The sequence below is a fragment of the Amblyraja radiata genome, chromosome 25 (assembly GCF_010909765.2).
Source record: "Amblyraja radiata isolate CabotCenter1 chromosome 25, sAmbRad1.1.pri, whole genome shotgun sequence".
Taxonomy (NCBI): Eukaryota; Metazoa; Chordata; class Chondrichthyes; order Rajiformes; family Rajidae; genus Amblyraja; species Amblyraja radiata.
Genome location: NC_045980.1, coordinates 32,086,694 through 32,110,357, shown reverse-complemented (window position 1 = coordinate 32,110,357; position 23,664 = coordinate 32,086,694). Strand labels below are relative to the sequence as shown.

Below are 23,664 nucleotides of genomic sequence, written 5' to 3'. Positions count from 1 at the left end.
ATTTTATGTCTGTCTCCAGTATTACTGTGTCTATCATCGGCGCAAACCAACATCTACAGTTCTTTCCGACACATTAGAGGATACCGTCTCGCCATCACTCGGATTACCCGCTTCATTTCCATAACGTTGCCACCTCTCTTTACTTTGCTTACTGAAGCCTGATCCTTGTCACACCCAGTGCTCTATCGCCCAGCCTCTCATCTTTCAATCGGGTTCGGCCAGGAAGGAACAGCAGATGCTGGATTAAAACGAAGATAGACACAACATGTAGCTCAGCGGGACAAGCAGCATATCAGAAGGGTCTCGACCCGAAATGTCACCCATTCCTTCTCCCCAGAGATGCTGCCTGTGCGCTGAGTTCCTCCATTTTGTGGCTACCTTGGGTTTATCCAGGATCTCCCCATTGATGTCCTAACTCGCTTTGGTTTGTTATTATTGTCTCATATCGAGAACCAGCAGATACAGGTTTAGGTTCGGGGGGAATGATTTAATGAGAGCCTAAGGGGTAACTATTTTACGCAAAGGGTGGTGGGTGTATGGAATGAGCTATCCATTAAGGTAGTTGAGGCAGGTATTGTCGCAATGTTTAAGACGCATTAGACTGAAGCATGGATAGGATAGGTTTAGATGGTTATGGGCCAAACGCGGGTAAGTGGGACTAGTGTAGATGGGACATATTGGTCGGTGTGGGCAAGTTGGGTCGAAGGGCCTGTTTCAACGCTGTATGATTCTATGCAGGGAATAAACTTTTGTTTGCGTGCTATACAATCATATCAGATAATGCTATACATGAATATAACCAAGCCACGTACAGTCTGAAGAAGGGCCTCGACCCGAAATGTCACCCGTTCCTTCTCTTTAGAGATGCTGCATGTCCCGTTGAGTTACTCCAGCATTCTCTTTAAACCGGCATCTGCTGTTCCTTCCGACACATGCACAAGAACACCAGGTAGAGTGAAGAGGAAAATACCAGAGTTCAGAATATATGTTTTCAGGACAGTTCCAGGGGGAAAAAGTCCAATGTCCGCATTGAGGTAGGTTGGTAGGTCGGGTCAGTGCCCAAACGAATGGAAGGAAGAACCGTTCTGAAGCCGGATAAGAATAGGTGGTCGGCGCGGACTCGGTGGGCCGGAGGGCCTGTTTCCGCGCTATATCTCTAAAATCTGAAGTTAGGTAATGCCTAAAGGAACTGCAGATGCTGGTTAATACGCACAAAAGGACACAAAATGTTGGTGTAACTTAGCAGGTAAGTCAGATCTGGGAAGAAAAACATAAAAAGCTGGAGTAAGTCAGCGGGTCAGGCAGCATCTCTGGAGAAAAAGAATAGGTGGCGATTCGAATCGGAACCCTTCTTCAGACATCCTAATCGGAATTGAGTCTGAAGATGTGTCTCGTCCCGAAACATCAGCTATTTTTCTCCAGAGATGCTGCTTGACTCGCTGATTTACTCCAGCTTTTTGTGTCTGTCTTCGGTTTAAACCAGCATGTGCAGTTCACTCCTTACACGGGTCTCTGGAGAACATTGATTGGTAGCGTTCCGGACCCTGCTTCGGAAAGGCATCGATCGCTAGTCGGCGAGGACTCCGATTTGTATCTCTCAAAGAAGTACATGTGAAAAATTTCTCACGGACCATAAAAATGCGGGACCTTTCAGTAAAGTCCTTTTTAAAGTCCCTTTTAAAGATTATAGTTATTTTCTTGAATCTCATCAACATAACTCATGAATAAGTTGATGTCCATATGCGGATGCAAATCTTTATTTTTTAAATTCAATCCCACAGAAGACAATTTTTACTCACCTTCTGTCCCCTCTGTCCAGCTTCCGGGTTCACCGTTCGCATGAGTTCCCACGGTAACCGCAAGAGTTATTACGGATATCGCACGGATATCGCACTGGCCACTACGTTCATATAATGTTGCAATGCTCAACCACAAGTGTACAAGTCACTCTTGGAGAAATTCAAACTTGCTTGAATTTTCTCCCGAGTCACCAAGTTACACGATTACCTGCCGTTAGCGCCACGGTGGTCCACGAATGCCGTACGGTTATCGCACGGGGTTCCCACGATGTTAAACTCTGGTTAACTCTTGCGTCAAGTCGCCCAAGTGAAAAAGCCGCTTAAGGGGTTGGACAGGCTAAATGCAGGAAGATTGTTCCCGCTGTTGGGGAAGTCCAGAACAAGGGGTCACAGTTTAAGGATAAGGGGGAAATCTTTTAGGACCGAGATGAGGAAAACATTTTTCACACAGAGAGTGGTGAATCTCTGGAATTCTCTGCCACAGAAGGTAGTTGAGGCCAGTTCATTGGCTATATTTAAGAAGGAGTTAGATGTGGCCCTTGTGGCTAAAGGGATCAGGGGGTATGGAGAGAAGGCAGGTACAGGATACTGAGTTGGATGATCAGCCATGATCATATTGAATGGCGGTGCAGGCTCGAAGGACTGAATGGCCTACTTCTGCACCTATTTTCTATGTTTCTATGAATCTGAGGGATAGCTTTTTCAAACAAAGGGTGGTGGGTGTATGGAACAAGCTGCCAGGAGAGGTGGTTGAGGTAGGGACTATCCCAACATTTAAGAAACAGTTAGACAGGTACATGGATGGCACAGGTTTGTGGGATATGGACCATATGGTGGGCAGGTGAGACTAGTGTAGCTGGGACATGATGGCCGGTGTGGGCAAGTTGGGACGAAGGGCATGTTTCCACACTGTATGACTCTGACCTAGGTATCAGTCGGAAAGGTAATGTTTCTGTTTATTCAAAATCCTCCTGTTTTGTCTGGTCCAGAAATTCCGCTCTTCTATGTACTGAATGCACGAATTACATTTGGAAATGTGAACGCATGCAACAGCCTCGAGGCCGCAACTCCTCAGACCAACCAGGGATCAGAGAGCAACTTAACAGTGCCAATATCTATCACAGGTTCGTATGCTGCATTTGTTGCCCTCCTCGGTAATTTTGCTCAAAGTTCTCAATTTAATTTTGTTAAGTGATTTGTGTGAAGGTTGCTAAGATTTGCCCACTTTCTACAGAGATTGCAGACTTTCTTTCAAAGACTGTTGCAAACATAACCTTGCAACGGGCAACTCCATCAAACAACTTTGTACTGACGCCTTTGAGTGTGTGGAATTCCATCTTTCTCTTTGTACTGGAAAAGAGTTAGAAACGGGTGGTTTTCTTGACGCCTGTAGGTAACACCATCATAACTTAAGTTCATAAGTCATAGGAGCAGAATTAGGGCATTCGGCCCATTGAGTCTATTCAACCATGGCTGCGCTATCTTTCCCTCTCAATCCAATTCTCCTTCCTTCTCCCAATAATCCTTGACACCAGTACTAATCAAGAATTTGTCAATTTCTGCCTTACAATATTCTATGACTTGGCCTCTTACATAGTTGAGATATATGGGTCAGATGGAAGGGATCAGTGTAGATGGGCATCTTTGATAGTGTGGACCAGTTGGGCCGAACGGCCTGCTTTTGTGCTGTATACTTTTTTCGTTTATATTTACATATTCTGTCGTGCTGCTGCAAATAAGAATTCCATTGTTCTCTCTGGAACATATGACAATAAAACACTCTTGACTCTTTGTACATTTACTGTGCTGGATTGCTGCATTTGGGAGTTAATCTGTTCTACTTTCTACTGTCGACAGACTCCAGCTTTGAAGTGGACCCATCCGTTTTTGCCATTCCTGAAAATTACCACGTCCGTGGAGGCCGACGGAACGTGGCGAGTCGAGTGGATGCGGATGAGAATGACCAACTGATCCAACTTGCAATCCAGCAGAGTCTGCTGGACTCTCATTCCGACGGCAATGAAGTGAGTTTGACATGGCGGCCTGATATTTAATGAGGCGCTTCCTCATTGCACTTGACTTGAGATGTTAACTCTTGCTTGTGTATGAATCCTTAAATTACCAAATAGTGAAAGGCATGGGTAGAGTGGATGTGAGGAGGATGTTTCCACTAGTGTGAGTGTCTTGAACCAGAGGGCATAGCTTCAGAGGGAAAAAAAGGACGTACCTTTAGAAAGCAGATGAGGAGGAAATTCATTAATCAGAGGTTAGTGAATCTGTGGAATTCATTACCACAGCCGGCAATGGAGGCCAAGTCATTGGGTATTTTTATTTTTTATAAAAAAAAATTAAATTATTTTTATTAGAAGCAATTGTACAAGGATAAAACATTCGGCAACTAAAATTATACAATTATTGTACAGCTTCAATTTTAACCTTTTAACCTGAAAATGAGAGAAAAGATGAGAGAAAGAACAAGAGGGGAAAAAGTGAGAAGTGAAAAGATAGCTCGAAAAAACACATAGAAACGACCCCTCGACTACCAAAGTAGTGTGGCCAAAAAGGTCATTGGGTATTTTTAAAGCGGAGGTTGACCGGTTCTTGATTAGTAAGGGTGTCAAAGGTTATGGGGAGAAGGCAGAGGAATGCGGTTAAGAGGGAATGATAGATCAACCATGATTGAACGGCAGAGTAGATTTGATGGGCCGATTGGCCTAATTGTGCTCCTATAACCTATGGACTGATGAACCATTGAGTGAATTTCATGGCATCCTTTGTTTTTCTTGAATATTAAAGAGCTTTAAAACAGTAAATTGTCTGAGTTCTATTCGCAGTTAGTTGAATGTAATAGCCATGGTAAGTTTAAAAAAACAAAAAACAATGAGCAAGTGAATGATTAGTGGCATTGATTGAACAATATCAGCAAGACTGCTAAGGGATATCTTACATCTGTTTGAACAGCTCTACGGTACTTACAAGCCAGATGGTAGTATCAGCCTGAATTCAAGTGGGCAGTTTGGCATTAATTTAGAATTTCCTAGCTAGAATCTGATATAATCTGCTGAGCCATGTCTCAATGCAAACACTGTGGTCAATTGTCTCTGAAACGCAGCAGTGCCTTCCATTCTGCGGCTCTGATACGCCAATAGAATTTGCAAGGTAAATGTACATAACATCTGCGCAGTTGTGAAAAATATAAAATGACGTTTCTGACTTTTCCTTTTAGGGTGCATGGGAAATGGTTCCCAGCAGGAATTTGTTGTCAGAACAGAACTTGAACCAAGAGAGTGAGAGGTAAAGGAATTTTACTTTACAGAAATGTTATTTTACGCACAAAAAATATTTCCCCCCTCATTTCTTTTGCTTTTATGTTTTGTATTGAAAGATCTGAAGATAAGCTGTGATAAAGCAAATATTTTTGGAGACTAATTCTAAAGGGGATTATTACTGTCAGATTTGGGATCAAAATATTTAAGTTCAAGATTGTTGTACAAGCCTACTGTGGAATTAAACCATCTATTTTAATATTTATTAAAACACTAAATTTTCCTCTCACCATTCTTGGAATCTGGTTAACAGCGCCTCATATTATTTGGTGCTTGTTTTTCATATGTGTTCAAGCAGTTTGAAAGACAAATTGACCATCTATTGCAAGAGTTTCACTGTTCCGTTGTCGGTACATATGACAATTAAACCCTCTTGGCCACTGCAAGGAAATCGGAAGAGAAAGGAAGATTTGCTGCAACTGGTTTTGATGACACCACATCTAGAATACTGTGGTACAACTTGACCACAGGAGAGAGGCAGAGTAATAAGAGTTAATTTGAGGATTCTGACGAGTGTGAAGAGGCTTAAGAGGATGGGTCGATGCTTCTGAATGAGAGATGATCTCCTTCAGACATCAATTTCAAAGAGGGCCGCTCAGACTAGAAGCTGAGAGGATGATTGTCTTTTTAACTGGAGAACCTAGAACCAGGGCCGTAGTCTTTGGATGAGTGGTTAACAAGCTGGGACTGAGAAGGAAAGGTATATGTACTGAGGACTGGGACTGTTTGAAATTCTCTACCTTGGATTGTTGTGTGGATTCAATCATTGAGTATATTCAAGGCTGAAAATATTTTTGGACTCTCTGGGGAGTACGTGATCAGATGGGAAAGTGCAGTTAAGGCAAAGGTTCAGTCATGATCTTGTCGGCAGAGCATGTGGACTCCCTCCGGCTATTTTTCACATTATTTTACAACAGGGCCTTATGATTAACAATTCCTTTCTGTTTCTTTCTCATTTTTTCTAAAAACCCAGCACTGCTCTGCTAGGGGAGCCTCTGCCTAGAATGTGAATAGGTGGAGATGAGTGATAGGCACCCAGGGTTCAACCTGAACTGGACCGCAATTGGAAGGGTAAAATATCCTTAAATTGGACTGTGCGAATACTCCTTAAATGTAACATAGAAACATAGAAAATAGGCGCAGGAGTAGGCCATTCGGCCCTTTGAGCCTGCACCGCCATTCAATATGATCATGGCTGATCATCCAACTCGGTATCCTGTACCTGCCTTCTCTCCATACCCCCTGATCCCTTTAGCCACAAGGGCCACATCTAACTCCCTCTTAAATATAGCCAATGAACTGGCCTCAACTACCTTCTGTGGCAGAGAATTCCAGAGACTCACCACTCTCTGTGTGAAAAATGTTTTCTTTAACTAATCTTTAATAATGTGACTTCCAGGGCGATCAGCGAGAGCATTATAGCTGGCTCTCCCAGCTCTCAATACATAAGCCAGTTCTCCACCTACAACACGCAGTTGCAGTACGCCATGGAGCTTTCTGCCAAAGATCTTGAGGAGCAAGAGAAAAGACAGAGGGAAGAAGAAACAATGATGAAGGATATTTTGGAGCTCTCTCTCCAGGAGCAGTAAAGGCTCCACATTGGCCATTTGAAACGGGTGCACAGCACTTTATTAACCAGATACAACCGTGAAATTAATCGGACTGTTTTTAAAACAAAAAGGCTTTTTTTCTCTCCATGGTTTTGACATTTCAGTGATCAGCCTGCACGGCCAGCAGATTGTGTTGATGGTTCTTTCCTTCCCCGATGCAGTGATATGTAGCATTCACCAGCACTGGCTATAAGCCTTCTTCCTTGCACAGTCCAAATGTCCTGGAAACCACAATATTATCTAATGCCTACTTTACAGATCAAGAAATCCAGTCAAAATCTTTTGACAGTTATCATTCTCTGAGCTTACTTTAATGATGTTTTATTGCATTGCTTTTCTATTGCATCGCCCTTGCATTAAAATACATTTCTTAAGCAACAGGCAAACCACAGACAGGTTTTATCAAAGATCCTCCAATGTTCTGTCATTTCCACTCGGTTCGCACCTTTAGAGATTGCATTTACAGCCATACTAAGTTGTTTGCATGCTGCATTTGAACTCTGCACCAGGATTAAAGCAGGCGTAGTTGTACATCTTGCCCACACTTCGTTGCCCGTGTAGGTAGTGTTGGCACACCACTTTATTTGGGGAAAGGCCAAATTGCCAAGTCTTACATTGCCGCTGCTCGCTTCATCTCTACGGTTGCACGATTTTTCCTCCAGGGATTGATGATTAGTGGCCAGTAGGAACCCTATCTGATTATTGCCCCCTCACCTCCGTTCCCACACAAGCTAAGACCACCATCCGAGGATCAACATTAGGACCGTTTCATTTCATAGCAAGATATTGTGATGCGCTCAGACCCCAATGCAAAAGACTTTGCAGACTATGAATGATGAATGTCATTTAGTCTAAAATGAAAAACAGAAAACAAGATTTTTGCTTTTTGAGCATTTAATTTTGGTCTGCAGAAGTGAATGCCCGCACTCTGATTCTGGTGAAATGTGAAATTACTTTTCTCCATTTATAAAGGGAGGAAGAAATAAAATAAGAGCAATGTTAATCATTTCAGATATCTTAATCTTTGTGAAAAGGTTTAACTTATACTTTGAAATGAGACTGTACACTGTAGTTTTGCAGAAGTGTGCTTTTACTCTTTTCTCTGAATTATGTAAGTAAAAAGAAAACTAAACCTGGTTTATTTGTGAGTTTAATTTAATGAATAGTTTAAGAAACTATTTCCCTGTAGTTTACCGCTCGGTATCATATAGTCTTCTGGTCATAGACTATGTACCATTATAATTAAGGTTTTTTTTTTTTTTAAGGTTTCCAGATAAATTAATATTGGTTCTCAAGGTAATCAATAAGAATGTATGTAAGATTGCAATCATTTTAAACTCCCATTGATTTGAGGTTTTCTGGAGAACATGGAGATCTCTGGAGAAATGGATAGATGGCATTCTTCAATCTGTGAAAGGGTCTTGACCTGAAACCTCACCCATCCATGATCTCCAGAGATGATACCATGATCTATATAATTATTCCAGCACTTTGTGTCCTTTGGTGAGGGGTGAACCACTTTGGAGATAGTAATCATGCAAATGATTTTTGCTTCTGCCAAAGGCCAAAATAGCAGTTGGAGGTGTTTCTACATACAACTTTTATGCTCTATCAATGCTACTTTGCAACATAGGATGGTGTCACAGTGCAGATGTAACTGTCTTTATCAGCACCATGGAGTTGTCACGTTTATCCCCTCACCAAAGGACATAAAGTGCTGGAATAACTGAACAGGTCAGGCAGCATCTTTGGAGGACATGGATAGATGACATCTTGCGTCAAGGCTCATCTACAGTCTGAAGAAGTGTCTCAACCTAATACATTACCTCTCCATGTTCTCCAGAGATGCTGCTTCACCTGTTAAGTTACTCCAGCACTTTGTGTCCTTTTGTGTATGAACCAGAATCTGCAGTTTCGTGTTCCTACATTTCAGTCCCCTCGCCATTCAAAACCCAGCACGTTAGCTAAATTCTTCAACACTTCATTAGTTTAATCAGTAATGATGCTTCTCATTGAAGTTCTTCACCTGGAACACATGCTTTCTTGCAGAAATGCTGTGGGGGAGCATTTACTCAGAATATTAGAGGACAAGGGAGGTTTTCTCTTAAACAAATGTTCAAGACAAGTGCAATTGCCAGAAATGTTTCCACACTTGCTCAAACTAAAACTCAATCAATTGGATGTAACATGTGTGCATATAATTTCTGTAATATCTATTTAAAAAATTTAGTCAAACGGGGGAAACTGCTGTGAATTCAAAACTTAAATTGTACATTCCCATGTCTGTCTTTGATTAAAAAGACTGAAAATCATGGATGTGACAGCGATCAAAATGTAGTTTAGAGTTAGATTTATACAGTACTTTCAATGATGTGGGACCTTTCAAATCAATTACTGACAGATGAACTGTTAGTTTAGTTTGGAGCTGCAGCGCGGAAACAGGCCCTTTGGCCCGAATTCACACCGACCAGCGATACCCACACACTAACACTATCCTACACACAGTAGGGACAATTACACTAAAACCAAGCCAATTTACCAACATACCTGTACGCCTTTGGAGTATGGGAGGAAACCGAAGATCCACGCGGGCACGGGGAATTTGTTAATTGTAGGTAATTAAAACACCCAATTAGCAGTCGCAAACAATCAATCCAACTATTTACTTAGCATTACCAGACTAAAAATTACCTTTCATTTCGATGCTATTATGGGATTTTCTTTATCAGAATCTATTTGAGTAAAGATTCAATAGTTATACCTAAAATCGCTGACTATGCAGCATTCTAAAAGTGTTCAGTTTAAGCCTCAGCCTGGGAACTTTCCACATGTGCTAATATTCGTGCAAGCATTAAATGAGTCCCAGGGATAACTCCTTATAATTCCCTCAAAAAAATGCTGAATTATGAAACTAGTTATGAATTATGAATTATGCAATTAGTATATTATTGGAAGTGTTTGGTCAGTATAAATCCTGTACCACCAAGATAACAAGACAGATAGTGTAAGAATGCTCTGTGTCATCGAACACTCCTGGGTAAAATGTAACAAATGCCAAAATAAGTCAGGCAGTGTTGGGCAAATTATGCATGTAAATATTTCAGTAGTGCATCAATGCTTGTTTTTAAGAAGACCAAATATTAAAAAATATTTTTGACAGGTTTGACTTGATTTTTTTTTCCCCCAGTCAAACTCAGTGAGATTCCAAACTGGAATTTTAATTTTAAATCTTATAACAATAACAAGATACACCAGGAAGGAATAATATAGTAAAACAAAAAAATCTGTGCAAAGTTAATGAATGCTACCATTTATTAAAGTGAGTAACCAATTTTCTGAACACACTAAGATGAACATCGACAAAAACATCACAAACGTTACATCTGTACTTAACTGGCAGCAAAGATCATACAGAATTTGTTCATTTCTCAACAAGTCAAATAGTCTTCAAAATGGAATGACTATTTCAGAAAGGGTGCACATACAGGTTCTGTTTAATTGCACTGATGCCTTACAGCATGTTTTAGAAGTGGTAGGTTGCTTGAAGTGTACAATTTCTACCATCTTACAATAACCATTTTTAAAATATAAAATCACCATTGCCCCAAATTTTAATCCCTGTCCTTTACTAGACTAATTGACCACACCGAGTGCAATTTTATCAGCACCAATATGGCTGGATTGGTGATGCAATCATGGAAGAGGGAAACCTATTCCAATTAATCTTTGTGTGGGTAGCAGGTATCAAATGAAATCATAGAATGTATTGGTTAAATGATTTGCAAATCCTCTAATTAAATAATTACTTGTCCTCCTTCAAATAACTCGTGATAGAACCAGTATCCTTTTGTAATCTGGTTTATCTTGTTCGTAGATTTGTAAACTGTTCACTATTTTAAGTACAAAACACCTTTCCAATCCTTGCATAAACCATTGATCCTTCCATGTCATTCAACACCTTGCACTTAACACTACAATAGCGCAACGATGTGTACAGCAGTGGCGAGCCATTGTATAGCATAAGGACACGAAAGGAGAACAAGTTGAGTACTATTTTGTCCATATTTAAGCTTGCATGTTACTCCTTAATAAAAACAATTGTATTTAAACTTTAATTGTATTTAAATATTTTCCCCCATCCAAGTTAACTTTCATCTATATAACAAACAGAAATCCTTTGCTCTTACAGTAAAACCAAATAGCTCTGCAGTAACTTCACATTACAAACACTGGTTGAGTGAGATATCCTTTTCTAGCTAGAAAAGGGTCTTGTAAATCAAATGGTTGCTGGATGAAATTGTTTGCTTGGAATAAAACATTACCCTTAACCAAAATGAATTTGGAGAATGAATTCCAACATTCAGTTCCTAATTGGGTAAAAGTATGTGATGTTCTGCCTTGACCAAGTTAGCACACTGAGTTGCCTCAAGATTAACAAAGACGCAACATTTTTAATTATGTACATTTAGACTACCTGCTCAATTAGCGGCAGAAAAAGACATACATAGAACATACAACAGTAGTTTGCGGAAGGGTCTCGATCTGAAACGTCACCCATTCCTTTTCTCCAGAGATGATGCCTGACCCGCTGAGTTACTCCAGCTTTTTGTGTCTGCCTTCGGTTTAAACTAGCATCTGCAGTTCCTCCCTACATATAACAGTACAGCACAGGAACAGGCACAGTATCCATGCCGAACAACATGCCAAGTTACACTAATCTCCTCTGCCTGAACGTGATCCATATCCCTCCACATCCAGGTGACTATCCAAAAGCTACAAATATCTGCCTCCACCACCACCACCCTTGGCAGTGCGTTCTGAATACCTACCATTCAGTGTAAATAAAAACACTTGCCACAAAATAGACTGGAGGAGCAATGCAGTCATTAAAATTGGAGAAGCAATCATTTAATCAAAACCTATCATCATACTGAGAGGCAAACCACTGTGATACAAAAGGAAAGCTCTTGGGGCTAAAGGAATCAAGGGATATGGGGGAAAAAGCAGGAACAGGTTACTGATTTTAGATGATCAGCCATGATCATATTGAATGGCAGTGCTTGCTCGAAGGGCCGAATGGCCTACTCCTGCACCTATTTTTCTATGAAAATAAATGCAGCAGTACTATACATGTAAATTTCACACATTCAATGAAACAAATTTAAAACTTAAAAATAAATAACTTGTCCAGTGTGCAATAAAGATTAAGGAAAAATTCCAGTTCATCTATAAAACAATAACTAGTGCAAAGTAAATCTGTGCATTATTAGCAGTACTAAAAACAGACCTTACTGTAGATTCATTTAAGTACAGATGTGGCAAAAAAAAAATAGCTTTGTTTGCAAACAATAAAGCTGGGCCAAATATGGTACACAGCTTTCAAAATATCATGTCTATAATACCATCAACTGGTTTTATAAAAAGGTACAAGTACACAAGCCAGATTGTAAACAGTGCATATTATTACTAACATTGATTAGAGTTTCTCTCAAGACTTAAGAACTAACATCCTGCTATCTGCATTAAGTGAGTTCACCGCCTTGTTTTACATTTCAAAACTTTTAATAAATATTTGTTTCAGTAAATCGATGCCCTTGGTGGTGAGCTGCTTTCTTTAACTGTTGTAGTTATTGTGTTGAAAGTGCCCCCTCAATGCTGTCGGACCTCCAGGATTTATATTGTGTGATGATGAAGAAGCAGCAATTTATTTCCAAGTCAGGATGGTGCGCGATTCAAAAGCGAAACCTACTCGTGAGTCTCGATCCGAAACGTCACCCATTCTTTCTCTCCAGAGATGCTGCCTGTCTCGCTGAGTTACTCCAGCTTTTTGTGTCTACCTACAGGGGGTGAAGTTCCAGTTAAACTGCTTCCCTGGTTCCACTAGGTGGTAAGCAGTCATATGCTTGCAAGATGAAAGCAATTGGTTCTAAGAAATAATATTGTTTGACGGCTACCAGAAGAAGTTGGCATTCACCCTCCTGCACCTTCTCTACCATTCAATAGGATCATAGACTGATCTTCCTCCACAGCTCCATTTTCACTTACTAACTCCATATGCTTTCATAACCAAAAATCAAACCCACACTGAATATACACAGCAGTCTCATCTCCACAGCCCTCACATAAAGTAGTCCAAAGATTCATTTCACTCCCCATCAATTAAGAAATGTCTCTTCCGTCAAGTTCAGAATGTCCCTTATTCAGACTGATCTTTGATCTGTTGAGAAGGCCCTATGAAGAGACATTATCTGCATCTATCCTGACAAATCATTTAAAAACTTTGTATGTTTCAATTAGATCACTTTCATTCTTTCAACCTTTGGAGAGTAAAGGATTAGTCTACTTAATTTCTCCTCACAAAACAAACTGTTCATCCCAGAAATTAATCTTTGCTGCACACCCTCCCATCATAAGTAAATCCTTCCTTAAGTAGAGAGGTAGATCTATACACAATATTCCAGTGGCCTCACCAGGGTTTTGGTAACAGGCAAGGTAAAATCTGCTTTTAATCTGAATATATAACGTAAAAATATAAATAAATCAAGATGTTTAATATCCTTAACCAGGTGCAGGATATTGAGTTTTCCTGGTACTATCCAGCTTGATGTGAAAGATTATCATATCAGCAGCATCAATAATTAATTTAAATTAAATAAGTGTCATTATTTAATTACCATCAATTATCTTCAGTACACATTACAAGATTAATCTGGTCAAATGGTTTTGAAGTATCCAGTTCAGACAGGAGATAGATAGTAGCTTTTCAGATCTATGCTGCCTGACCCACCAAGTTCCTCCAGCAGTTTGTTTTTTTTGCTCCAGATTTCAGCATCTGCAGTAACATTTCCTCTGTAGTTGGTGATTTGTTTTTGAAAACCTAATCAACTTTTTAAGTTAAAAGATTTACCTGCAGTCACTTATGAAATCCCCAATCAGTAATTTCAAGATTTCTCATTATTTAGCAAGTTAAAACATGCAAATCCTGGTTTATCCTGATGTGGACTTTAGATTTTAGGGAAACAGGCCGTCCGGCCCACCGACCATGTGCCGACCAATCTACTGACAAATTCAATAGTAGATAAAATAGATAATAATTGCACCGTTCTATTGCAGATTTCTTGAAAAATAGTGTTTTCTCGTAACAATAAAATGTCAGTTTGTTAATTTTTTTGTTCTCTAAGACTGGTATTATTTGATGGGAGGGATGGAAGTTTATAAGAGTATTAATGCAGGTTGTAAATTTTGATGCACCAGAACAATTTCATGCACCAGCCAGATTGGTCAAAAAATACAATCCTTGATAGGCGAGACAGATTCCAGTTAGAAATACTCCTGTCAGTTAAGGAATGTCAGCTCTAGGAAAAAAAAAGTACCAATCTGAAACATTAACTCGGCTTCTTTCTTATTCACATTATTTGTTATTCACAAAGCATTTGTGAATAACAAATAATTTCCAATGCTTCCCCCCCCACCCCCCCAACATTTCCCTAAATCCATCCCGAATATCTTGAATCGATCCATGATCATGTCTTGAAAGTTTATTGAATTTCTAAGCTTAACCCACCCCTGCATCCAGAACAACCCTCCTAGCAAGTGGAAAGTAAGTAAATGCATAATTAAAAAGTAGCACGTATAGTCAGTTAGACCACATACTTGGTTTTGGAGTTCCTGCTACCTTTTCTCCATGCGATAACTCTTGGACTTTTGCTACAATTTACTAAACAAGCAGAACAGATACTCAACTACTACTACTACTACAACTACACACAAGGAAGGTTACAAAAAGATTGTTATCTATCCATGTGTGGCACTCTGGTTAGTGCCCATCAGTTACTGAATGTTTAATGCGAAGGATGAGGGATGAGAAGGATAATGCCAATTTTGTCACTAAAGGATTTTCGACAGTTCATTGCACAGTATAATATCGAAGTTATGTCTCACTTTGCACTGTATATAAATTATTTATAGATGTTAAATGAAGATCTGGTGGTAGGCCACTTCTTCCCACCTTTTCGGATGTAGTTTGGAGTACATTTAACTGCACAGGACTTTCACAGGTCGGTCAGAAGCCAGATCTTCACGTTGACTCGCATATTAGTCCATTAACAGTGTTCCAATCCTTTGGCAAAGTTGTCAAACGGAAGGAAAGTGCCAAAGTGATTGGCTTCACATGCACTTGGGGTGCCAGCAGGAATGTAAACCACAATATTGAAAAAGAAATCTCTATTCAGCTGAAATTAAATGAAGAACTCCCAACACTTTCACCGCCGACGGATGGGTTTGTACACACAGATCACCATTATAATCATGATAAGAAGCAGAACGCTCAGGACACTGACAGTCAGAACTGTAAGAAGAAGATAAAAAGGAGCATGTTAACAATTTTATGTATATTTACTGGAATGAGGTAGACAACATTATCCTATGTGGATTCAAGGAACTGCAGATGCTGGTTAGCAAAAAAAAGATACAAAAGTGTGGGAGTCACTCATGGAGAATGCGGATAGGTGACCATTTCGGGTCAGGACCATTTACTTTAGAGATACAAAGTGGAAACAGGCTCTTCGACCCACTGAGTCTACGCCAAACAATGATCACCACGTACACTAGCTCTATCCTACACACTAGGGACAATTTATAGAAGCCAATTAACCTACAAACCCATACATCTTTGGAGTGCGGGAGGAAACCGGAGCACCCGGAGAAAAACCCATGTGGTCACAGGGAGAACGTACAAGCTCCGTACAGACAGCACCCATTGTCTGGATCGAACTCGGGTCTCTGATGCTGTAAGGCAGCAGCTCTACCAAAAGTCACTGTGCTGCCATTCTTCAGATTGATTGTGGTGGTCATTGGGAACATAAAGCTGGAAGAGGGGTGTGGTAGCAAAATGTTTGGTGAGGGATAGGTGGATAGTTTAGGAGGGTTTTGACAGGAAGATGGTTGGACAAAGGCCAGAGATGAAAAGACAAAAGGTGTGAGATAAGGATGGAAAAGGTTGAAACTGAAAAAAGAGAAAGGAAGGGGAGGAGTAGGTAAGGGAGGGAGGGGAACGTCAGGTGGGACAGGGGTAAAAGAGGAAGAAGGGATTGTTTGTAGGTAGTAACCTACATTGGAGAATTCAATACCCATCCATACTATTGGGTTGTAAGCTACCCAAGAGGAATATGAGGTGCTGCTCCTCCAGTTTCCTATGTGGTTTGTATTCTTTGTTCTATGGGAGGAAAATTCATCTGGCGGGCCTACGACTCGAACCCCCGACCTCCAGTGGTTCAAGCTTCAAGCGCCAAATGCGCCGAGCCACAGGGGGGGGCTTCCCTTCCCCTTTAATTCGTCCCTTAAAGGTTAACTGCCCGCCGACATTTAGGGGGCACCGGGGTCTGAGGAGAAGGGAGACGCTCAGAGCAAGGACGCGGCGGCTCCGCTGCCCGGCTCGGCCCCGTCCCGTCCCGTCCCCGCGGGTAGGTCACCCGGTTTATCCTCACCGACGTTCTGGTACTTGAGCACGTTGTAGGGCCGCTCCTGGGCCCCCGGCGTCCGGTCCCGGTCCTGGCCCAGGGCGAGCCAAGGTAAAGCGGCCAACAGGCCGAGGGAGAGAAGAGGGGCCATTGTACGGCGGCAGTGCCGGGTCCTAGTGCCCGCCGCCCTGGCGTCACCGCACGCAAGGCTTTGGTGTCATTCATACGTCCACCCATCTGCCAGTCAACCTCGCTCCTCCTCCTCCCACCCCTCTCCCCTCTCCCCTCCTCCTTGCTCCCTCCTCCCCCTCACCCCTCCTCCTCCCCTCCACCCCTCCCCTCTTCCCCCGCCCCCTCCTCCTCCCCCTCCCCTCTACCTCTCCCCAACCTTTCCCCCCCTCCACCTCCCCGCTCCTCTTCCACCTCCCCCTCACCCCTCCCCCCCTCCTCCCACCCCTCCACCCCTCCCCTCTTCCCCCGCCCCCTCCTTCTCCCCCTCCCCTCTACCTCTCCCCAACCTTTCCTCCCCCCCTCCTCCTCCCCCCTCCACATCTCCAAACCTTTCCTCGCCTCACTCTCCTCCCCTACTCCTCCCCCCCCCTCCACCTCCCCCCCTCCTCCTCCCCCCCTCCTACACCCTCCCTCTTACTCCCTCCCTCCCCATCTCACCTCTTCCCCTCCCTCCCCCATCTCCTCTCTTCCCCTCCCTCTCCACCCCTCCCTCTCCACCCCTCCCTCTCCCCTCCATCTCCCCTCTCCGCCCTTCCGCCTCTCCCCCTCCCCCTCTACCTCTCCCCTCTCCTCCCTCCTCTTTCTCCCCTCCCCTCATCCCCATCTCTCTCCTCCCCTCCCATGTTCACCCATCCTCTCTGCTCTATGCACAAATCATAATACTTCTCATCCCATTGCCAACATCATTTAATCTCAGGTCTATGTACAAAGTCAATAAATATTTCATTAAAATAATTTGGAGAGATGCAACAAAGTAATAGTTAGGGGAAGGTTCTGTGCTGGTGTGTCTTACATGAAGCTATGACCTTAGCCTCCTAACCCATTTCAGTTGCCAAAACTAGAATTGTAGAATAATTGTATTGTTATAACAGACCATTTGGCCCATCCAGTTAGTCATAGAGTGATACAGTGTGGAAACGTGCTCTTTGGCCCAACTTGTCCATACCGACCAACATGTTCCATCTACACTAGTCCCTCCTGCTGCGTTTGGCCCATATCCCTCTAAATCTGTCCTATCCATGTACCTGTCTAATTGTTTCTTAAACGTTGTGATATTCTCTACCTTAACTACCTCCGGCAGTTTATTCCATACACCCACCACCCTTTGTGCGAGAAAGTTATCCCTCGGATTCTTATTAAACCTTTTCCCCTTTACTGTGAACCTATGTCCTCTGGTTCTCGATTCCCCTACCTTAGGCACGAGACTCAGTGTTCACCCTATCTATTCCTCTCATGCTTTTATACACCTCTATAAGATCACCACTCATCCTCCTGCACTCCAAGAAATCGAGTCTCAGTGTGCTCAACCTGTTAATCAGCATTCCTTGTTATTCCATCTATCACTTGCCAGGCTTTGTCCTGCCACCACCTCTTTACCAGCTTTCTCCCCCTACTACAATCAGCCTCATGAAGGGTCCAGACCCGAAACGTCCTCCATATCCTCCAGATACTGCCTGACCCACTGAATTATTCCAGCACTTTGTGTTCTACACATGATTCCAGCATCTACATTGTCTTGTGTCCATCGGTCATTTACCAGGTTTTGCACCCCACCCCCACCCCCCAACTATTTTCCAGCTTTCTCTCCCCTGCTACAATCAGTCTGAAGAAGGTTCCGTACCCAATAGACAATATGTGCAGGGGTAGGCCATTCGGCCCTTCGAGCCAGCACCGCCATTCAATGTGATCATAGAAACATAGAAAATAGGTGCAGGAGTAGGCCATTCGGCCCTTCGAGCCTGCACCGCCATTCAATATGATCATGGCTGATCATCCAACTCAGTATCCTGTACCTGCTTCTCTCCATACCCCCTGATACCTTTAGCCACAAGGGCCACATCTAACTCCCTCTTAAATAGAGCCAATGAACTGGCCTCAACTACCTTCTGAGGCAGAGAATTCCAGAGATTCACCACTCTCTGTGTCATGGCTGATCATCCCTAATCAGTACCCTGTTCCTGCCTTCGCCCCATATCCCCTGACTCCGCTATTTTTAAGAGCCCTATCTAACTCTCTCTTGAAATGAAACATCCCGAAACGTCTCTTCCCTCCATAGATGTTGCGTGAAACTTGTTGGTCTCCCAGCACAGCGAGATGTCCATCAGGGAATATTGCCGACTGGCCCATTCCAGACCGCAGAAGTACATACTGCAGAAGTCACTGATGTTAGCTGCATCCAACACCAGGGCTCTGTGTGGTAGGACATATGCTTTGTGAAATTAGTTTTTTAGTGTTCAGGCATGCGGTTAATTTTCAGAGATTGAATTTACACAGATGGTGGTGAGTGCCTGGAACGTGCTGCTGGTTGAAGCAGATGCAAGAGTGGCATTCAAGATGCTTTTAGATAGTCATGTGGATATGAAGGGATATGGATTATGTGCAGGCAGATAAGAGCTGGTCTTGGCATCATGTTCGGCACAGACATTGGGAGTTGAAGGACCTGTACTTGTGTTGTACTGTTCCATGTTCCATGTTTTTTACTAAAGAATCTTTTTTTCAAGTGATTCACCGCTAAAATGCACAAACTGCTGCAATACCAAGCCATGAAATTGGGAAAGCTTCATTGTGTGAATTGCGTTTCTACAACCACACAAAGTTCAGGCAATAACAATGTGATTATCAGTATACAAACAAATTGCTTTTCACAGTTCAGTGTAAATTCCTTTTTCAAGATGCTTGTGTGGACTCATGAGTGGTTCTGACTTGGAAATATATCGTATGAGTATCTGAACCAGAAAGTCTGCAATGGTTCAAGTGCGGCACGGTGGCGCAGCAGTAGCACAGCTGCCACACAGCGCCAAAGAAAAATAGAAACATAGAAAATAGGTGCAGGAGTAGGCCATGGCTGATCATCCAAATTAGTACCCCGTTCCCCATATCCCTTGATTCCCTTAGCCCTAAGAGCTAAATCTAACTCTCTCTTGAAAACATCCAGTGAATTAGCCTCCATTGCCTTCTGTGGCAGAGAATTCTACAGATTCACAGCTCTCTAGGTGAAAAAGCTTTTCCTCATCTCAGTACTAAATGGCCTACCCCTTACTCTTAAACTGTGACCCCTGGTTCTGGACTACCCCAATGTCGGGAACATTTTTCCTGGGTTCAATCTGACTACAGCAGTTGCTGTCTGTGCAGAGGTTGTACATTCTCCCTGTGAACCGGGTGGGTTTTCTCCGGGTGCTCCGGTTTCCCCCCACATCCAAAAGGCGTGCAGGTTTGCAGGTTAATTGCCCGTAGTGTGTAGGATGCGAGGGTGGGATAAGTGTACAGGTGATCGATGGTCGGCGTGGACTCAGTGCTGTATCTCTAAACAAAACTAAACAGGTCACCCCTCTCCTCCCAGATAGTTTTTTTTAAAGAATCCATGGGCATCATAATGATGTACATTCTGTCCATTCCTTCACTCATTAGGATTCCAAGACATGCCAGAGATTTTCGATTGAGGCATGGCACTATATAAAACTATATAACTTTCTTTGCTTTGATCAATGTCTCACCACTATCTTTTTAATGCCATGGTGAAGAACCAGAATGAGGAAAAAATGATCATAAGGTCATAAGTAATAGGAGCAGAATTAGGCCATTCGGCCCATCAAGTCTACTCCACCATTCAATCATGGCTGATCTATTTCTCCCTCCTAACCCCAGTCTCCTGACTTCTCCCCATAACCCCCCCCCCCCCCCCCCCACCCCCCCCCCCCAACACACCCCCCCCCCCTCCCCCCCACCCCCACCCCCCCCCCCCCCCCCCCCCCCCCCCCCCCCCCCCCCCCCCCCCCCCCCCCCCCCCCCCCCCCCCCCCCCCCCCCCCCCCCCCCCCCCCCCCCCCCCCCACCCGTACTAATCAAGAATCTATCTATCTCTGCTTTAAAATTTCACAGATTCACTACCCTTCATGATCTCTGGCTAACGTCTCTCCTTCCCACATCTCTCTACTTACATCAATCGTGCATAAGCCTGTTCACAAGGTAATCTGAACCCACCTTAACTGTGGTCTGATGGAGATGTATTTATCAAAAGCCACACTCAAAGTCAGGTGTATTCAAATTGCTCTTTGTACATGCAACACAAGACTGTTGGACATGCACCTATATCTGAAACGTCACCCATCCCTTCTATCCAAAGATGCTGTCTGTCCCGCTGAGTTATTCCGGCATTTTGTGTCAATCTTCATCTACTGTACATCTTGCAACAGTTTGATATAGCCAGTTGTCACTTTACATTTTATTCATTATTTCAGAATGTTAACAACAAAGGGAATGAATGGATTTAACTAGATACACTCTTCAAAGTTTACAAAGATTATATCTGTTATTTTACAAAATCTTTGTTATAAAATATTCAGAACCTGCAACTTATTTTTTTAAGAACACGTCTCAAAAAGAAATACCAGGATCTTACTTATGTTACCCTGTGTCAACATGCATTGGTATAATGTTTTGAGTTTTGTAATTGGTTAATGACTTTATAATTATAGTATTAGTGACAATGAGCTCCTTCAAGCTAACAAGCCAGATTTAATGTGTTTCCTTACTCCAATGCATGAAGTCGATGTATTGTTCACTACAGTTGTTAAAATGGGCACCGTAATTTGTGGATTAAATGGCATAACTTTTATTGTTCATGTTTACCCCCTTTCAATCATGCTCGTTTCATTGGGGCAGTATTTCACCTGATTAACTGTGTTTCATATGTGAATCAAGACAAGAACAGTCTTCTAAAGGGCCTGTCCCACTTGGGCGACCTAATTGGCGAGTTTAGAAGAGTTTGAAAAAATGACATGTTGAAGACCTCCTTCGACTATGTAGAAGACCTCCTTCGACTATGTTGAAGACCATCTTCGACTAGCTACGACTAACTTCAGGAAAATTGGACACCGAATAGTGGAGAGTGAAGATGACCTCCTTCGATCTCCTTCGACCTCCCTTCGACTATGATGAAGACTATCTACGACTGCCTTCGACTACCCTCGATTACCTACGACTAACATACCGACCTACTATGACTAAACCTACGAGTAAAAAAAATATTGATTTTTTCCATGGCAACCTTTTTTTACTCGCGGGCATTTTTTAACATTTTGAAAAAAACGCCGCGACCTAGCTGAGGCCTTGAGTACGCGGAGACCACTCTCGAGCATGTAAGAGAGTTACGAAGACCTCCTACGACCTCGTGTTGACCATGCTGTGAGTATGAGTCGAGGGCAAACTCGCGGATTAGGTCGCCCAAGTGGGACAGCCCCTTTACAACTTAATTTCCGAGTGACTTGCAGTAAACACATCTTAGACAGCTGCTCGCTGCAATATCACTGTCCAAACACCAGGTGACAGTACTGTTCTTCGAACCCCTCATTTTGAGAGGACTTGGCTTAGACTGTTACAAAGTTTGAATCTTAGGGTGTGACAGGTTGCTGAGGTTCTGATTACAGCTATCATTACAAACTTCTCAAGGGCAGCACAGAGGCACAGCTGGTAGATTTGTTGCCTCACAGCACCAGAGACCCGGGATCGATCTGGACCTCGGGTGCTGTCTGAAACCCCTTAAACTGTAAAGCAACTGATTAGACTTTAGACTTTCGAGATATGGTGCAAATGCGAGCCCTTCGGCCCACCGAGTCCGCGCTGACCAGTGATCACCCCATAACTAGCACAATCCTACACGCTAGGGACCATTTACAATTTTAACTAAGCCAATTAACCTATAAACCTGAGGTACACAAAAAGGCTGGAGAAACTCAGCGGGTGCAGCAGCATCTATGGAGCGAAGGAAATAGGCAACGTTTCGGGCCGAAACCCTTCTTCAGACTGAAGAAGGGTTTCGGCCCGAAACGTTGCCTATTTCCTTCGCTCCATAGATGCTGCTGCACCCGCTGAGTTTCTCTAGCCTTTTTGTGTACCTTCGATTTTCCAGCATCTGCAGTTCCTTCTTAAACAACCTATAAACCTGTATGTCTTTGGAGTGTGGGAGGAAACCAGAGCACCCGGAAAAATCCCACATGGTCACAGGTAGAACTCCATACGGACAGCACCCGTATTCAGGTCTTTTCTGAACCATCCTCAGATTTCCTTGATCCCGTTCACATTTTTGATTCACATTACCAACAGAAGCTACTCCATTTTCCAGATCCCACCTGGAAGATATTGGAGTAACTCAGCGGGTCAGGCAGCAGCCCTGGAGAAAAGGAATAGGTGACGTTTCGGGTCGGGACCCTTCTTCAGGCTCAGCCCGAAACGCCACCTATTCCTTTTCTCCAGAGATGATGCCTGACCTGCTGAGTTACTCCAGCTTTTTGTGTCTATCTTTGGTGTAAACCGGCATCTGCAGTTCCTTCCTACACATTTCTGCAATGGGACTTTGTTTTAAAATTCCATACAAATAAATAAAGTTTAGTTTTGAAATATGATGTGTACAAGGAATTACGGGATGGCATTCATGCAGAGGGAGTCAGGCTTCTCGTCTTTGATTGGTTTCTCTGGGCGAAAACAGATTGCCAGACGCTGTGTGGAGAAAAGAAAAGTAACATATAAATATCACAAGACCTGAAATGAAGATAGTTATTAATAGTTTAATTACACACACTGCCGCACTGGTGAGTAAGGCAAGGCAGCGCCTTTACCACCTCAGGCAGCTGAGGAAATTCAGAGTCTCTCTGAGGATCCTTCAGTGCTTCTACTCTGGGCCTGTAGAAAGCATCTTGTCCGGCAACATCACAAACTGGTTTGGGAACAGCTCTGCCCAGGACAGGAAGGCTCTGCAGAGAGTAGTGCGTTCTGCCGAACGCACTATGGGAACTACACCCGCCCCCCTGCAGGAGGGTTACACCAGGAGGTGCAGATCCAGAGCCAGCAACATTATGGGGGACCCCTACCACCCCAGCAATGGACTGTTCCAGCTGCTAGGGTCAGGCAAACGCCTCCGCTGTCATGCTGTGAAAACAGAGAGGATGAGACGGAGTTTCTTCCCACAGGCCATCAGGACTGTAAACTCTTATCTCACCAGAACTAATTTAGTGTACTAGTTTACTGTTGTGTTGTGTCTTTTGTAAAAAAAAAATTCCAACATGTAAATACTGATTCTGTTCTGTAGTTTTTGCACAATCCGCAGGCATTGCCACTTTCATTTCACTGCACATCTTGTATGTGTATGTGACAAATAAAGTTGACTTGACTTGAATTAGACAAAATGACGCTGGAAATGTGGCACGTGTACAGTATGTATACAAAAAAAGTAATTCCATGTGACA

General features: G+C 42.9%; 2 protein-coding genes and 1 long non-coding RNA gene across 3 annotated transcripts in view; 1 reads left to right on the top strand and 2 right to left on the bottom strand.

Moving 5' to 3' along the window:
- Positions 1 to 7,872, top strand: part of ankrd13a (ankyrin repeat domain 13A) — a 31,825-nt gene extending 23,953 nt beyond the window's left edge. The window contains exons 12-15 of the mRNA XM_033043772.1: positions 2,789 to 2,923; positions 3,657 to 3,823; positions 5,026 to 5,093; positions 6,525 to 7,872. Coding sequence (XP_032899663.1) covers positions 2,789 to 2,923; positions 3,657 to 3,823; positions 5,026 to 5,093; positions 6,525 to 6,714 — 560 coding nt within the window. The 3' untranslated portion in view covers positions 6,715 to 7,872. The remainder of the gene's footprint in view (positions 1 to 2,788; positions 2,924 to 3,656; positions 3,824 to 5,025; positions 5,094 to 6,524) is intronic.
- Positions 7,873 to 11,621: 3,749 nt separating this feature from the next.
- On the bottom strand, positions 11,622 to 16,412 carry LOC116987595. Its single transcript, XR_004415742.1, has 2 exons — positions 16,221 to 16,412; positions 11,622 to 15,082 (listed from the first exon to the last, which is right to left on the bottom strand). It is a non-coding gene; the product is annotated as an uncharacterized LOC116987595 (long non-coding RNA).
- A 6,340-nt stretch (positions 16,413 to 22,752) lies between these two features.
- Positions 22,753 to 23,664, bottom strand: part of LOC116987594 (sodium-dependent serotonin transporter-like) — a 29,330-nt gene continuing 28,418 nt past the window's right edge. The window contains exon 13 of the mRNA XM_033043751.1: positions 22,753 to 22,918. Within this exon, the coding sequence (XP_032899642.1) occupies positions 22,838 to 22,918 (81 nt within the window). The 3' untranslated portion in view covers positions 22,753 to 22,837. The remainder of the gene's footprint in view (positions 22,919 to 23,664) is intronic.